At 40.9% G+C, this 18,626-nt stretch overlaps 1 protein-coding gene across 2 annotated transcripts in view; it reads left to right on the plus strand.

Annotated features, from left to right (window-relative positions):
- Nucleotides 1-18,626, plus strand: part of LOC141439903 (ras-specific guanine nucleotide-releasing factor 1-like) — an 88,688-nt gene that overhangs the window by 43,784 nt on the left and 26,278 nt on the right. The window contains exons 6-13 of one of the 2 annotated variants that reach the window (XM_074104354.1): nucleotides 4,597-4,744; nucleotides 5,157-5,276; nucleotides 6,617-6,714; nucleotides 6,785-6,842; nucleotides 6,984-7,155; nucleotides 16,264-16,457; nucleotides 17,298-17,423; nucleotides 17,720-17,822. In XM_074104354.1, coding sequence (XP_073960455.1) covers nucleotides 4,597-4,744; nucleotides 5,157-5,276; nucleotides 6,617-6,714; nucleotides 6,785-6,842; nucleotides 6,984-7,155; nucleotides 16,264-16,457; nucleotides 17,298-17,423; nucleotides 17,720-17,822 — 1,019 coding nt within the window. Of the gene's footprint in view, nucleotides 1-4,596; nucleotides 4,745-5,156; nucleotides 5,277-6,616; nucleotides 6,715-6,784; nucleotides 6,843-6,983; nucleotides 7,156-16,251; nucleotides 16,458-17,297; nucleotides 17,424-17,719; nucleotides 17,823-18,626 lie in introns of both variants that reach the window. The other variant, XM_074104355.1, reaches the window with a different exon arrangement.

The following is an 18,626-nucleotide window of genomic DNA, read 5'->3' on the forward strand; positions in this document are numbered from 1 at the left end:
CAAGCATAAGGAAGGCTGTCAGGGAGGAATGGATGCGTATTGTTAAGCTTGCTACCAGCACCTAGAAAATGATGACCACGACCACTCTGTCAAGAGTGAAACGACGAAGAAGAGAGGAATCTAGACAAGAATTTTTCCTATGCATACATATCTCAGGTTGCTTATTTCTACTATGCTACTTAAGCAGCAGCACTAGCGACATTTATGTTTCGTCGACAGACGTCACATTCTTACGGAACTAACCGCTCACCCAGACAAGAGCTAGTGCTGGTCTCTTTTTCTGATTTTCTGTGCATCCATGTCTCAGTTTGTATTTTCGATGAGGTCAAATGGAATTCGATCATGGATTTAATAGGGACTTCGCATCGCACTTAGGGGAAGCCCGAGCTATCCTATAACCTTAATAAATGCAATATGCGATGAAATGTGAACCCGGAGCCTAGCGACGCGTGTCATGTGAGACGTAGTGAGGCGTTATGGCTGAGGTGACCATTTTTGGCTGCCAAAAAACGGGACACTAAAGAATTATGATTGGTTTTTTTGGGGCCTTTTTGTATTTTTTATTTCAACTCCAAATTTGTTACTTTTACGGGTATCCCGTGAAACCATATCGAAAATACAAACTGAGACATGGATGCACAGAAAAACCAGAAAAAGAGCCCAGCGCTGGGAATCGAACCCAGGTCCTCAGCAATCCGTGCTGCGTGCTATAACCCCATGCACGCGGGTTATAGCACGCAGCTGGGTTCGATTCCCAGCGCTGGTCTCTTTTTCTGGTTTTTCTGTGCATCCATTTCTCAGTTTGTATTTTCGATATCGGACAATAAAGAAATTTTGGATACAAATAAAACTATTATCTTTACAAATATTCTGTGTTACTTACCTTATAATTATTAAATTAAGTAATTTTGTCTCTAATTTTTTTGATACGCCAACTGTTTGCGGTACCGCAAGGTGACGACATCAGAAATGTGTCAGTCTTCGTTTTTTTTTTGGAACATTGTCTAAAGACTGCCAAAAATTAGTACATAGTTACAGTACGGATACATCTAATTGAGTTTTATCTTCTGTCCACAAGTTGTCAAAGAAAATACACGTTTGACGAGCAATTTCTAACAAAGCAATACAATAACTCTTTATTGCACACGAACACAGTAAGCAGTACAGAAAACACAGGTATATACACAGAGATTTTCTAAGGTAAGCAATAGGCAGCCTTATCGCTTCAGAGCGATCTTTTCCAGGCAACCATTACAATGGACAGAAGTAAGGAATACATTTTAGCAGGTGGTGCAATTCACAGTAGATTAGAGCACTGTCAAGAATACATAAAAGTAATATACAATACACATACACGACAAATGAAACAGATAGATATATAGGTAGATAGATACCATAACCTAACATGGTGTATTGCCGCAACACTATGCTGAGTGACCCAATTTATACTATTTGATGTTCTTAATTTGAAAGAACTTCTTAAATTTATTACCCTGTCTATCGAATCTCTCTCTCTCTCTTTCCCTCTCTCTCTCTCTCTCTCTCTCTCTCTCTCTCTCTCTCTCTCTCTCACTCTCGCATTCAATTACGTATCACATTTAAAATTTTCCGAAAAAAGAACATCTTTGTGTCCTATATTTGTTTTACGGGCTGAGATCGGGACGGTCCCGTTCAAAGCATGACGCATGGCCACATGAGTTATGGCGCACCGGGGTCCAGTTTGGTCCGTCAATCTAAATATGTAATGTTTTATGAGGTGTTGGTAAATGTAGAAAGTTCTTGCTTAACATAATTTCATAATTTTAATGCAAGCTCCTTTTAAATTTGTGAACTACAATATTAACAATAATAGTGTGTGTGTGTGCGTCTATGTATGGAGAAAAAAAAGGTTGTTTAATCCGTCTCGAATATCTCTAAAAACTTGTGTATGGACTAGTTTCTTACATAAATATTTTTTTATATTTTTTCGATATATGTTTTAGCCTTCTACCTTACCTCGAAGATTTTGATTCTTGTATGAAAACTTCGTAATTTCACATGAAAATAAATAAATATTTTCTATGCTGAAAAGTAACGGGACATCAGCTTCAATCAAAAATTGTATCAATACTTACAGTTTCGTGTTACAAGTCACATAAACACACTACTAAGAGATACAGCAGCATTTTGCAGGTGGTAGGACCTTGTGCAAGGTCCGCCCGGATTGCTACCACCATCTTGCTCGCTAATCCTGCCGTGAAGCAGCAGTGCTTGCACTGTTGTGTTTCGACGTGGAGAGTAAGGCAGCCGGTGAAATTACTGGCACTTGAGGTATCCCATCTCAGGCCTCTTGGTTGGCAACGCATCTGCAATACCCCTGGTGTTGCAGATTTTTATGGGCGGTGGTGATCTCTTCCCATCAGGAGACCCACTTGCTCGTTTGCCATCCAGTCGAATAAAAAAAAAAAGAAAGAAGATACTTAAATGAAAATTGGTAGTATTGGTGGTAGTTTTGGCAGTTTATTTAATTTATAATTTTGGTACATTTAGTGCGTTACAAAGGCGTTTTACTTAAACTAAGGTATATTTTGAACAAGATGACAACATAAGTTTAGGTAAAAACTCAATATTTTACGGAATTTAAAATAACACTTTTTCTTTCAATCTTTGAATGACAGTAGAGGGCTCAAACTAGGTTTGAATATTTTTATTTTTATTTTTCTCATAAACCATAGAATTGCTTCGCAGGTTTATGCAGGTGTCCTCACGATATTTTCCTTCACCGTAAAGCCCGTGGTAAAATTCAAACGTAATGTCGCACATGAATTTCGAGAAACTCAGAGGTGCGACCCAGGGTTTGAACCCACGATCCTCTGCTTGAGAGGCTACAGGTCAAACCACTAGGCCACCACGGCAGAGTACAGGTAAATCTTTACATCCTTATTCTAATTCACATTCAATAGCAGTATGTAAAAATTTACCTGTATTGTAACACCCACATAGACCTTTGATCTGAATAAGAAAGTGCTGTTTCCATTGTGTCTATTTCCATCTACTTACGCAAAGATGCTTTAGAAGCATTCAAACGTATCCAGCCGGGAACGATGTTTGCCTAAAGTAAACAAGTGATGGCTTACCACAATGCCAAGATAAACAGTGATACGAATAATATAAGGTGAAAGAAATTTTATAACAAAAAATTTATCCGACTACAAAAAAACCATGAAAATAATTTTTTTTTAGGGTTCCGGAGCCAAAATGGCAAAACGGAACCCTTATAGTTTCGCCATGTCTGTGTATCTGTCTGTCTGTCTGTCCGTCCGTCCGCGGCTTTGCTCAGGGACTATCAATGCTAAAAAGCTGTAATTTTGCACGAATATTATGTATGTTAACTATGCCAACAAAATGGTATATTAAAAAATTTCAAAAGATTTTTTTTTAGTGTACCTCCCATAGACGTAAAGTGGGGGTGATTTTGTTTTTCTCATCCTACCTTGTAGTGTGGGCTATCGTTGTAGAGGTCATTAGAGGGTTGCTAAAACGATTTTTCGATTCAGTGATTTCTTAGCAAAATATTCAACTTTAAAGTGCAAATTTTCATTAAAATCGAGCGTCCCTCCCGTCTAAAATCTATACCGGTGAGCGGAAAATTTTGAAAAAATTTACAATGGTTACTACCATGGATAGGTAAAACCATTAGAGGTTTGCTAAGCCGATTTTTCGATTCAGTGATGTGTTTGCGAAATATTCAATTTTAAAGTGCAAATTTTCATTAAAATCGAGCGTCCCCCCCGTCTAAAATCTAAACCAGTGGGTGGAAAATTTTGAAAAAATTCAGGATGGTAGTAAGTATATCAAACATTCAAGGAATACTATAACGGCTAAGTTTGCTTGAGAATTATTAGTAGTTTAGTTTAAGAGTAAATAGCAGCCTAAGGTATAAAATATACCTAAACTTGGAAGATTCCGTATAAAATACGAAATCCTTAGAAAACTATTACTTATTTATTTCGTAATGGCTACGCAACCCTATTTTGGGCGTGTCCGACACGCTCTTGGCGGTTTTTTTTTATTCGTCTGGATGGAAAACGAGCAAGTGGGTCTCCTGATGGTAAGAGATCTCACCACCACCCATAAACATCTGCAACACCTATATATTATTGCTGTGTGTGTAAACATTCACTTCAACTCTCGTGGCATTATCTATATTAGAATTTATGAAATGATAATGAAAACAAATAGCCTTTAAGCTTTTGCTTAAAAGTGTACCTACCTGCTAGTCACTCCTAGGATGGAAGGGGGGGGTTTTCATTTTGTAGTGAAATCATTTATCATGCGAGTGCGTGTGAAAGGTTTATTAGGGAGAAAACGTAGTCTGTGACAATTTTAAGGGTAAAAATAAAGTAAAAACCGGCTAATTACGAGTCGTGTCGGCTCATTTTATAACCCCACAGTAGTATTTTAATGCTTCTCATTAAATGTCACATAAATTACTACTACTTATTGTTTGTTTTGTTTTTTTTTTACTACGAAATCTTAAAAAACTTGCAGTGCCCCTCCATTAAATTTGAACTTCAACCGGTTTTCCCATTGCTAACTGCCAAAAATTGTCGCCAGCTTTAACAAGCTGCTCCTCCAAAAGGAGGAGTTGGAGCAGAAGCAGCTCCACTTGCTCCAAGTGGTGGAGAGCGAGCGTACCTCGCGCTGGCAGTACGCGCAGCAGTGCGATGAGCTCAGCAGCGAAGTCAAGAAGCTCAGGACCGAGGTCAGTAACGTGCTTGTTTGTTTATTTATTTATTTATACTCTTCATTATACAAATTAAAATAAAATAAATATTTAAGGGGGGCTTCTATACAGCAAACGTGATTTTTTGCCGTTTTTTGTTAATGTCTAATGTTGTATATACTCGTAGATAATGGTACGGAACCCTTCGTGCGCGAGTGCGACTTGCGCTTGGCCGGTTTTTTTTTTACTTTTTTAAAGACTTGCGTTAAGACCACTTTTACGCTGCACTCTTTGATTAATACTTTCATCATTGGTATTTGGATTTTTAAACAAATTCATTATGATCAAGAACAAAACACTAAATCAGTAAAAGCCTAAGTAATTAAAAAAATAAAAAATAATAAAAAAGGCAATAGAATGTTACTTCAATAGTGAATAGGTGTGCTTGCAGTTATGCACGTTTAAGAAGGAGCACGAGCCGACGGCGAGGGCAGAGTCGACTGGCAGCTCGTCGCCGAGCCACTCGCCGGACATCGACCCTGCAGAGCTGCGCAAGATCAAGAAGGTTCAAGTAAGTACGCTATTTATTAAAATACTAACCACCGACGGATGTGAAGGCCACCACTTTTTTTTAGGGTTCCGGAGCCAACATGGCAAAAACGGAACCCTTATAGTTTTGCCATGTCTGTCTCTGTCCTTCCGCGGCTTTGCTTAGGGACTATCAATGCTAGAAAGCTGTAATGTTGCATATATATAAATATATATATATAAACTATGCCGACAAAATAGTACAATAAAATATTCAACATTTTGTTTTATGGTATCTCCCATAGACGTAAAGTGGGGGTGATTTTTTTTTCTGATTCAACCCTATAATGTGGGTTATCGTTGGATAGGTCTTTTAAAACCATTAGGGGTTTGCTAAGACGATTTTTCGATTCAGTGATGTGTTTGCGAAATATTTAACTTTAAAGTGCAAATTTTCATTAAAATAGGGCTTCCCCCCCTCTAAAATCTAAACCAGTGGGTGGAAAAATTTGAAAAAAATTCACAATTGTAGTAAGTATATCAAACTTACAAGGAAAACTATAACGGCTAAATTTGCTTGAGAATTATTAGTAGTATGTATGTATGTAAACTCTTTATTGTACAAAATAAGTAAACAAACACAGATGACAATCAATTAAATATATGTACAAAGGCGAAGTTATCCCTTTAAGGGAGTTTAGAGTAAATAGCAGCCTAAGGTATAAAATATACCTAAACTTGGAAGATTCCGTATAAAATACGAAATACTTAGAAAAATATTAACTTGTTTTTTTCGTAATGGCTACGGAACCCTATTTTGGCGTGTCCGACACGCTCTTGGCCGGTTTTATCAAATATATTGGATTTGGCATCAAATATGGTTTTCTGTCATTCAGTAGAAATGAAAATCGTCGACATGAATTTACTATTTTGAATTCGGACCGAAATTAATAGAGTCCAAAATTAATATGCTGAAATATATTTAGAACCAAAGTTCTATACAAATCGTATTTTTTCCGATTCTACGTAGACAAGATACCATTTTTGACGGCATTCACGACGGAAAGTTTTCCTTGTTGTTATATTTAAAATTGTCATTTTTCTGCTTGGACGTACCTGTAATTTCGAGCTGTCAATTTTCCATTAATGTGTAATGTAATATACGATGTACATGTACAGTCACCAGCATTAAGATCTGCCACAACGGTGCGTGAAAAATTATCTGACACGTCCTTCTGGCCCTAGAAATAGAGTTGTGTCAAATATTTATGCACACTTATTGTGTCAGATATTGGTGCTGGTGACTGTACGATGGATGTAAGTGGAGCATTTAGTGGATCAATTGCAACTTCTTAATAATTAAAGTTTAACCCTTTTGTTCAGAGCTTCTTCCGAGGCTGGTTATGCCGCAGACGGTGGAAGCAGATTGTGGACCAGTATATCAAGAGCCCCCACGCAGAAAGCATGCGCAAGAGGAACAGGTACGATTATAATGGTTCTTAAATACTATGTGTTTACAGGACCTGATCTTAACGTTCCTCTTGCTTGCAGCCTGGTCTTCAAAATGGTCGAAGCTGAGGAAGAATATCTTGAACAAATGGAGATTTTGGTAAGTAGCTGCAACTTTACACTGTTATACTAGTTCCAAAATACCAAAGAAGATTATTGTAATGCGACTGTAATGTGGACTTAGGGGAAAAATTACGGTGTATAAAAATGCACCGTTTCTTCATACCAAATCTTTTTTTAGGTAACCTGCTTCCTACGACCTTTCAAAATGGCTGCCAGCTCCAAAAAGCCCCCTTGCACCCACGAGGACGTGAACTCGATATTTCTGAACAGCGAGACGGTACTGTTCTTACATCAGATCTTCTTCAAGGGCCTGACTTCCCGCATGGAGTCCTGGCCTACTCTCGTATTAGGTGAGATGCCGTGGATTCAGGTGGCATGGTTATTACGACTTATAAGCTTTTAGCGGTTTCACATTACGTCCTTGTTCTTCTTGTAAAGATAGACAGGGATGGTGATGAAGCCGTGGTAGAAGACGTGATAAGTCGTGATAGCTGTGTAGTAGATGCATGGTCTTGACACACTAAATGACAGTGACGTGTTATCAAATTCGAGGCATAAGATGCTACAAATTATGAGAAGTACATACATACATACATGTGATTATCTACTAGGTGTAGTATTCCGATTTTTAAAACGTTACTAACACAGTTGAGTTGAAAGACCACCATAATTTGAGCTATTAAATACCACTTAGTCACTTAGTGGGTCAGATATTACTTAAGTACGATTCACGGCGTGATGTGAACATCCTAAATTTAACAGTCCTACCACCTACTATTGAAATAGTTGCGTTTTCATTACATTTTCTACCACTATGTGAGCAAGGAACACTAATTTTGTATCTAGAAAAAATCCCCTCTAATAAAGTTTGTTCCCATTTCGGTGACATTCATTATCTTTTTATTTAACTTTGTCAGTGAATCGTACTCAAGCTGCTGTTCCTTAAATATCAAGCATGGTGTCCCTTTTCGACCTCGTACACAAGACAGGGATAACACGGTGGTTTGGTGGAACAGTAGCTTTGCTAGCAAGTATTTAGACGAAAATTTTATTAGCGACTATTAAATTGTTTTGCCTAGCAAGTATTGCCATGAGGTATTTAGATTTTGCTGCTAAAAGTCCTTATAAAGGTCTTGTTCTTTTATATATCGAAAGTAAGGTATTTTGGTTAAAGAAGGTTCCTAACATCATTTCTATGCAATGTGCTTGTAACAAGTAAATTATGTACGTCCAGCAGAATTTCGTATTCACGCTCTGTGCGTCCCTCTCTTGCTATACCAACACGAAAGGGGCTGACTAAAAGACACGGAAATCAATTGTCATTAGTCGTCTTGATGGTACAATGAGAGTACTATGTGCATGTAATGAATTAAAGTAATTTCCTGCCTGATGTAGCACATTCAATAGAAAACCAGGATCCATGTGTTATTTTAATTTGAAACGAAACTGTAATGTGCGTAGGCCATGCTTTTTATAGCGAGTTTTGTAGATAGGTTATTTATTTATACTTAGATGGAAAGGTAGGATATAAAGTAGGTAGTTTATAGAATTATAGATGATATAGGCTAGAATAGAGCAGCATGGCATCACTACCATCAGCCCTAGAGTCATGGACCTAATAAAGAATGTTGTTGGTATTACTAATGCGATCCTATTCCAGATTGAAGCAGAATGTGCCCCTCCACGAAGATCTTTAGTAAGGTTGTGTAGTAAATGAGTACTTTTATCTTATGAGTGGCTATAGGCAAGTATCAGAAAATTGTCCCCATATCTATACAATTTGATAAAAGATAATATGTGCGTTACTTCTACATGACGCCTGACGGCCCTATGTACAAATTGATCCATTATAGCTGTAAGAAAGAAATAAATGATATGAAGGAGCCTGGAATAATACAATATCCGAACTCACCAAATTTGACGAGCTGATGGTTTCCTGGGGGCCCCCGTCTGTCACTCCATAGGTCACTGGCTGAACTGGTCAGATATAAACACTGCGGTGCTAATGAAGCTTTCAGGATTTCAGGAGAAATTGTAGGAAGAACAGAAACGAATTAATTTCTAGGGACGTGCGTGCCGCCATTCGAAGTTGCTTGCTAATAACAGCCATATTAAACCGCCGTAGGAGGGCAGCACTGTCGCGGCGCTTCGTTCGGAAATCAAATTGCATCATTCCAGTTACAAATTAAGAATAACGTTTAGAAATAAGAATGAATAATTTGTATGTGCTAAACGATGCGAAATAAATAAAGAAAGGCATTAAAAATAGAAGAAAGTACGGAACATGCCGCCGGCCTTAAAATAAGTTAATTATTTTAACTAATACTAAACCTAAGTATTACCTATAAGTATTACCTATAAGTAAAAGGCACCTAAGACTCTTAGTCTACAGGCAATGGATAAATCTTAACGATAGGTCTTTTCGTATAAGAATTACCCATACGTAGCGTAACTACACGGGTAACACCATCAGCACCCGGATGCAGCTCGTGCACACGGGCGAGGCGCCACTGCAGGGGTGGCAGGCCGTCGTCGCGCACCACCACCACAGAGCCCTCCGATACCGGGGACGCGCCTTCATTGCGGAACCATCGGCCACGCTGTTGTAATTGAGAAAGATATTCGGCACTCCATCGCTTCCAGAAATGACGAACAGCCTGCTGAATGATCTGCCAGCGTTGAAGACGGCTGGGTCGCTCATCACCGAAGTCATACTCGGGCAACGCGGTCAGTGGTTCCCCAACGAGAAAATGCGCGGGAGTAAGTGGTAACGGATCACTTGGATCATTGCTTAAAACGCAAAGTGGTCGAGAGTTAAGTACTGACTCAATCTGACACAGAAGGGTATTGAACTCGTCATAGGTAAGAGTTTGTGATCCTATCACACGATGAAGATGTGTCTTAAAACTTTTCACGCAAGCCTCCCAAATTCCACCAAGATGGCTTCCGTAAGGCACATTGAAATGCCAGGTTATTCCGGTGTCCCTTAATTTTTCATTAAGTTCGAGCTGAGTCGAGTCTGTCTTTAGAAAATCAAACAGTTCTCTTAAATATCTATCACACCCAACAAAGTTACGACCGCAGTCTGAATATATGTCTGAGCAAAGTCCCCGTCGGGACACGAAACGTCTTAATGTGTTTAGAAAAGATTCGGTGGACAAATCTGGAACTAACTCCAAGTGACACGCCTTGGTCGACATGCAGACCATGACAGCGACATAGGCCTTAAACAGTTTTGCGTTACGAAAGTTACTCGACTTCAAGTGAAAATAACCAGCGAAATCTACGCCGACGTGTAAGAAAGGACGCAACGATCTTACCCGCGCTGCGGGAAGAGCCGCCATCTGTGGTTGTGGAGCGGGACGAGGCCGCGCTCGGAAACACTGTACGCAGCGGCGGGTGCGCATGCGTACCGCGTCGCGTGCCGACAATATCCAATATTCGTGAGAAAGAATGAATTGCAAGGTCTGCGGTCCTACGTGTAAATTAACCCTATGATAGTGGTCAATTATTAAACTCGTTAAATGATGTCCCTTCGGAAGTAAAATTTGATGTTTCGCGCTGTATGATATATGAGCTCGATCAATCCGGCCGCCGACCCTCAGAAGGCCCAAACTATCGACGAAGGGTTTCAGTTTTTGTAAACGGTCTGAACAATTTTTATTACATTTTATTTTCGAAAGATCGTCAGAAAACTGCTCACTTTGAACAAGGGAGATTAGACGCGAAAGTGCGTATTTAGTTTCTTGAACTGTAATATGTTTAGAATCAATTTTAAGTTTGCGACATTTTTTTATGAAGCGAACAACATAGGAAACCACACGTAGAAGTTTAGAAAGTGATGAAAATCTAGAAATGAAATCCGTATTAGCCTTGTCAGTGCTGTCCACTGCTGTCACTAGAACGTTACTTCGCTTTTCTTCGTCCGTAACGAAATCAAGGTCAGATACGGGCCACTCAGCTTCAGAACGTTTAAGCCAAGTGGGACCGTGAAACCAAAGTTCCTGGTCAAGTGCAGACGGTAAAACGCCGCGTGATGCGGGGTCTGCAGGATTATCTGCTGAGCGTACATGGTGCCAACGAGAAGCCGGGACGCGACTCGTTACTTCCGTGATCCGATTTGACACAAACGTACGCCACTGATACGACGCAGATCGTAACCAGGCCAAAGTGATCGAAGAATCACTCCACGCATAAACATCGTTTTTCGAAATCACACCCGAAAAGGTGCTGAGTACGGTCTCAATGAGTTTTGAGAGAAGTACAGCCCCACAAAGCTCCAAGCGAGGTACTGAAATGCGTTTCAACGGTGCTACCTTGGTTTTTGCTAGAACGAGATGGACATGAACATTGCCGTGAGTGTCTATGACGCGTACGTACACTGTCCCAGAGAATCCCTTTTCCGAAGCGTCCGAAAAACCGTGGACTTGTACGCACCTGCTTTCAGGAAATGCATGACGCGGAATGGAAATGGATTTAAGCAGGGGTAACTCAGAAATGAAAGTAAACCAAGCGTCAGAAATTGATTTTGGCGGGGTTTCGTCCCACGATATTCCCGAGATCCAAAGTAATTGGATTAAATGTTTCGCAAATAGCGTTATTGGAGAAAGAAAGCCCAGCGGGTCAAAAATTTTAGAAATTTCCGCCAATATGATTCTTTTTGAACAGGCTTCAGGACTTGGTGTGACCTCATAACTAAAGGTATCTGATTTAGGAAACCATTTAAGACCCAACACTTTGACTGAAGTATCACCATCCAAATTGGAAATCGCTAACGCTTCGCTGGGCTCCGCGTTAGTCATAGAAGATATTAACTCTGGACGGTTACTTGTCCATTTTCTGAGGTCGAAGGATCCTCTCTGGCATAAAGAAATAAGCTCTTGTTGAAGAAGCAACGCTTCATCAAGAGAACTCGTACCCGAAATTACGTCATCGACGAAAACATCCGAAAGTAAAATCTTAGACGCCTTAGGAAAAGAAGCGCTTTCGTCAATAGCGAGTTGACGAAGGGTTCTTAACGCAAGAAAAGGAGAAGAAGCGACTCCGAATGTCACTGTACATAATCGAAATTCCTGAACAGGCACATCAGAACTGGTGCGCCAGAGGATACGCTGAAAATCACGGTCTTCTGGTCGCAGGGAAATGAAACGGTACATCATCTTGATGTCTGCAGTGAACACCACTTTGTGCAAACGAAATTTGAGAAGAACCTGCACTATATCTTGGTGCAGTTTCGGTCCTATGAGAAGATTCTCGTTTAAGGAACGGCCACTAGTGGTTTTACACGAGGCATCGAATACCACACGGACTTTTGTTGTGGTACTTGAAGACTTAACCACACAGTGGTGAGGAATGTAGTAGGGCTTCGACGTAGGTATCAAAGACCAACTAGCTCCATGGTAGGTATCAACTAGCTCCATGTGACCGAGGTCAATGTACTCTTGGAGGCATTTAACATACTCTGACTTCAAGTCAGGATTGCGCTCAAGCCTCTGTTCCAGCTTGATTAAACGCGAAAGAGCAATGTCACGCGACTCGCCTAAAGGAGGGGCGTCGGGCTTGAAAGGAAGAGCAACAGTAAATTTGCCAGTTTCATCTCTCGAATGAGTTTGTATGAAAATTGACTCACACCTAGCCTCGTCTGGCGTCAGCGGTTTCACTTCTGGTAAGGACTCTAATTCCCAGAATCTTTGAAGGGCGAAATCACTCTGACTCTGACATGAATTGACACCGACATGTAACTGAAACTTCGTGTCCCTCGCAGGAAGCCGACCATTCAATAAATAACCGAAAATGCTGTTTATAGCGACAGGAGTCCCAGGAGGTCCGACAACGTTGTCCTGAAGCAAGACACTACCTGTGTAATCAGATCCCAACAAAAGTTCTACAGGACGCGACGAGCGGAGCTCAGGGTCAGCGAGGGTCAAATTTCGCAAATGCGGAAGGTTTTCAACCGAAAAGTTGACATTGGGCACGTAACTTGTGATTTTAGGCAAAATATGCGCTTCGATTAACAACTTGGGCTCGTGTTTACCACGAGGCGTCACCTCGACCAAGACGTAGCCACGAGATTTTTGATCCTTGTCACCTATTCCTGTAACTGTTAAGTCAGACGCAGCATGAAAACGTCGTAAACTCAAACGCTGAACACAAGACTCTGCAATAAGCGTAGCTTGAGAACCCTGGTCCACAAGAACCCGCACGGCAATAGGGGCGCAGGGCGCCGGCGCGGGCGCCGCAGCGCGGATGTCGACAACAGCGGTGGTGAGCAACACGTTGCACGGCGTGTGCGCGCGCGTGCTGCAGTGCGTCATGCTAGGCGTCGCGGGGGTCGCGGCCGCAGCGTGTGGGTGTGGGAGCGCCGGAGGCGAACACGAGTGCGGCGCTTGCCCGTCTTCGTGTAACGAGGAATGATGACGTTGCAAACAAACTTTACACGAAAATCTCGAAATACAATTTTTAATGTCGTGCCCGACGTGAAGACAGTTGATACACACTTTGTGTTCACTGATAAAACGCTTACGGTCAGTAATTGGTTGTTTAAGAAAATCTTCACATTTATTTAAAATGTGTGAAACTGATTTGCAAAATATGCATATTTTGTTCGATTTCGACGAACCAGTAGTCGAAGACTCGACGTTAAATTGTACCGACCGGGGTGGGTTTTGTTTCGTAGAAACATTAGAAAACGAGCGATTGCGCGCGGGCGAGGTTCTATTGTCCGACTGCGCGCGAAAGAAAGGCTGCCGCAGTGGCGGCGGCGCGCGGCGCGCCGGCGCCGGCGGCGCGGCGGCGAGCGGCCGCGTGCCCCCAGACGGGCCGCCGGCCGTGCCTAACATCACCTCGTGAGCGGTCAGCTCACGCCTTAGGAACTCAAGTAATTCCCTATAATCGGGCATCTCCGAAGACGATGACAAGGATAGTTCAAAACGTCGACGAATGTTGGGAGACATTTTTCGCAACAAAATATTCAAAAGAATAAAACTCCATTCCGGAATAGGCAGGTTTAAGGCACTGAGTGCTGTTAAGTTTTCTTGAAAAACATTTAAAAGATTACGTAAACCAACGTAGGTATTTTTATCAGTAAGAGGTTCCAGGTCTAAAATGTGGTCTAAATGTTTCGTAGCAATAATCCGTTTATTCTCGTACCTATTGCTCAAAATCGTTACAGCGATAGTATAATTAGCGTCTGTAATGGGAAGTGATTTTATCAGGTTGTAAGGTTCGCCTTTTAACGTTAGCAACAAATACCTAAACTTCTGCACATCCGTCAGGTCGGCATTGTCGTGGACAAGTGATTTGAATAAATCGTAGTACGCAGCCCACTCAGTGGGCTGCCCACAAAATGACGGTAACGGCAGCGGAGGCAAGCTCGCCCCGCGGGAACAATGCGACATGACACTGTCTTTATTATCACTATTGTTGCCGGTCTGACTACTGCGACGCTGCAAAATCTTGTAAGTGTCTGCTGCCACTTGAACCTGATAGTATAAATCATCGAACTTATTGCGAAAAATCAGCTGTTCCTCCTTAGAAAAACTATTACTTTTAGCTAAAGATTTTTCAATTTTGACCTGAATTTTAAGAAATTCTTTTTTAATTGAATTTAATTCTTTTATTCTACAACGAAATTGCATTTCATCTGATTCAGAACAATCTGCCATTTTTTGTAAAGTATTCAATTGAATGTCTCGCTCGAAATATAATTGCTCGATCTCCATAGTGTATGAAATCTAATAAGAAAAATTAACAAAAATGTATTTGTTAGTTGAAAATATTATTACGCAATAATGCGTATTTATTTATCACTACTATGCAGATATTATAATTTTAGTGGCGAAATATTTGCGTCACAAAACTGAAAAAAAAAATGAAATTTGAAATTGGAACTGGAGCGGCAGTAATATTACAATAATAATTAATTATTTACCACGTAGTGCGCAAATATATGTAATGCTCGAAGGAACACACTTATTATTATAATATTGAAATGAAATAGTATTAAGCACGAAAATGCTAGAATACCGAAATAAGCACGTAAACTCAGGCGTCGCGCTTATACGCTAGACTAGGCGCCGTCGTGGCGGGCAGCGAGCGAGTTACCCGCACGGTGTTTGAAATAAAAAATGGAAATTGAGAATTACGATGTAACACTCGGAAATAATGATTTAATTGATTACCTAACCACTTATAAAAAGAGTCTTAGGTGAAATATCAATAGTTAAATCGGAACTTATCTTAGAAAACACACTTCAAAGACGGTAGCAAGTCGGTACTTTCTAGAAAATGTTATCATATTGTACTCGTAAATTAAGTACGTAATGTAATTGAACTATTAGCACACACAATATATCGATCCTATCCGGTTCGAATGGATCAACTCTTTATGTAAGAAAGAAATAAATGATATGAAGGAGCCTGGAATAATACAATATCCGAACTCACCAAATTTGACGAGCTGATGGTTTCCTGGGGGCCCCCGTCTGTCACTCCATAGGTCACTGGCTGAACTGGTCAGATATAAACACTGCGGTGCTAATGAAGCTTTCAGGATTTCAGGAGAAATTGTAGGAAGAACAGAAACGAATTAATTTCTAGGGACGTGCGTGCCGCCATTCGAAGTTGCTTGCTAATAACAGCCATATTAAACCGCCGTAGGAGGGCAGCACTGTCGCGGCGCTTCGTTCGGAAATCAAATTGCATCATTCCAGTTACAAATTAAGAATAACGTTTAGAAATAAGAATGAATAATTTGTATGTGCTAAACGATGCGAAATAAATAAAGAAAGGCATTAAAAATAGAAGAAAGTACGGAACAATAGCTTTGTCTCTAAGACATGACCAGTCTTTTAATTTAAGACAATTTTCCATACTTAGACCTTGGGAGACCTTGGCAAAAACGGTGTGTCATTATCATTATGAGACATTTTACACAAAACTCCCGCCATAATGCGCGATTCCTTTTCTTGGATCAATAAAGATAATTCACAGATCAATAGGGACCCAACACATCAGATCAGATCACTGCCCAAATTTTCGGGTATAAAGGACCTAGCGTAAGTGTTTCGGAGTGGAAAGTATGTCATTCGATGAAATTACTGCACAAGAGGTATTTTGTCTTAGCTTTCTAGGCTTATAATTTATTACGCAACGCTTGGTGTTGCGGGTATACATCGGTTCATCATAAGATGACCCACGTGTTTATATTTGAGTAGCTCCATGACTTATAACAAATCATCAGCCACAAGCCTACTCGTTCGATGAAAGAACTTTCCAAAAACCATCTCAAGATACCTGAAGACTGCGACCCCAAAACTATACCCCAAAACGTAGTACCATGAACCCGGCAACCAAAACCGGACCGTAGTACCCATAGCTCGCATGGCATTCGGTGTCGTCGTAGCTCCGAGCTCTGATGAACCGTCAACCAAACAATCAGACTGTAGGCGTGTCCACAGGGGACCTGTTCGACATGCTGCTGCCCATGCTGACGATATACCAGGAGTATGTCAGGAACCATCACTACTCGCTGCAAGTGCTGACGGAGTGTAAGCAGAGCCAGCCGTTTGCGCAGCTCTTGGCACGGCTCGAAAGCAAGCCCGCGTGTCAAGGGCGCTCGCTGGAGACGTTTCTCACGTATCCTATGCATCAGGTATGTTTTTAGTGTTTTAATTGACGCCATATCTTTTGTTATTTACAACTGCTAGTCACTGCGTCGATTTAGATTGGGAAACAGACGAGGAAAGTGAATTTTGTTTCTTTGAGCTATTCGCATTAGGATTTAGGTATATGTTTGTGGGCAATGAAGAAGAAAAAATCTTCTCTTCAACATGAATTTACATAGTAGAAGATAAGTCTGCTGCTAATCTTCAGAAATTAATGAACTGAAACAATTACTTTGCTCACCCGCGTCCTTACGATAGCTACGTTTATGTAAGAAATGTGTCTAACATCTGGTAGTATGGTGAACGGTTGTGTTGCTCTGAAGGTGAGCTCTGGTTGAGTTCGAAACACGTCAGTGTAGTGTGGTGGTGGCGATGGGTTCGTGTGATTTGTGTGTATTCTTACAGTGCCGAGGTGTAGGAACTGCATGGAACACATATTTTGGATAAACGTAGTTATCATAAGGTCACGGGTGAGCAAAGTAATTGTGTGAGTTCATTGATATGGACCTCCGCAAAGTAACGCCTGATTCAATAAATTATTCTAAAATTAATCTGGAATATTTCAGGCGTCTATGTTGAAATCCATATTAAAACTATTAAAAGTCATAATGTATAGTATGTTGCTGTTGTTGTATGTTTGCCATAATGATCACTTGTAATAACTCTTTTTCCTTAAAAACTTTAAATTACTGATTGTTATAATATAAAATAAACCTAACCTAAGCCTAAACAGTTCTGCAGGATGGCCATTTCAGAGTAACTGAAAATTTTATGGGTTTAAAAAAAAAGAGTTATGATAAACGATAACCTTGTATGTTTGTGTGTAGATCCCTCGCTACATCATCACGCTGCACGAGCTGCTGGCGCACACGCCGCACGACCACGTGGAGCGGCGCAGCCTGCAGCATGCGCGCGCGCAGCTCGAGGAACTCTCACGACAGATGCACGACGAGGTGACCACTTTACCAAGCTATGTATAGGCCGCCGTATATATCGCTACAACACTTCGTGTTGTGGGTATACATCGGTTCACCATAAGGTGACCCACGTGTTTATATTTGACACCATTTCAAATTGGCTGTGGAGCAGTGGGGCCGCGTGAGGGGGCGTAGGAGCGCGCGCGCGGCCGTCACGCCATTGGCTTTTTAGTTGACAGATGCTTAAACGTATCCCCTCCATTAGCCACTAAGAGCTCTTTTTACGTGCGTTGACTTGTACACACATTTCTACCAGTTCTGTAAAATTGTAGGTGAGCGAGACGGAAAATTTACGGAAAAACCTGGCAGTGGAGCGCATGATCATCGAAGGCTGCGATATTCTGCTGGATGTCAACCAAGTTTTCATTAGACAAGGTAAATATTCACTTTCTTCGTTCAGACAGAGGGACGGACAGACATACAACAAAGTGATCCTATAAGGGTTCCGTTATTTTCTTTTGAGGTACAGAATCTTACTTTTTTTTTAATTTAATTACTTACGTATATGTAGGTTGTGGTTCAATCAAATTTGAACCCAAGTCTTTTTAGGGTTCCGGAGCCAAAATGGCAAAAAAGGAACCCTTATAGTTTCGCCATGTCTGTCTGTCCGTCCGCGGCTTTGCTCAGGGACTATCAATGCTAGAAAGCTGTAATTTTGCACGGATATATAAGTATACTATGCCGACCAAATGGTACAATTAAAAGTTTAAAACAACATTTTTTTTAGGGTACCTCCCATAGACCATAGATTTCAGGTGGTAGGACCTTGTGCAAGGTCCGCCCGGATTGCTACCACCATCTTGCTCGTTAATCCTGCCGTGAAGCAGCAGTGCTTGCACTGTTGTGTTTCGGCGTGGAGAGTAAGACAGCCGGTGAAATTACTGGCACTTGAGGTATCCCATCTTAGGCCTCTAGGTTGGCAACGCATCTGCAATCCCCCTGGTGTTGCAGGTGTCTATGGGCGGTGGTGATCTCTTATCATCAGGAGACCCACCTGCTCGTTTGACATCCAATCGAATAAAAAAAAAAAAAAAAAAAAGAAAGTGGGGGTGATTTTTTTCTCATCCAACCCTATAGTGTGGGGTATCGTTGGATAGGACTTTTAAAACCATTAGGGATTTGCTAAGACGATTTTTCAATTCAGTGATGTTATTGCGAAATATTCAACTTTAAAGTGCA

The sequence above is a fragment of the Choristoneura fumiferana genome, chromosome 21 (genome assembly GCF_025370935.1).
Source record: "Choristoneura fumiferana chromosome 21, NRCan_CFum_1, whole genome shotgun sequence".
In the NCBI taxonomy this organism is placed as follows: domain Eukaryota; kingdom Metazoa; phylum Arthropoda; class Insecta; order Lepidoptera; family Tortricidae; genus Choristoneura; species Choristoneura fumiferana.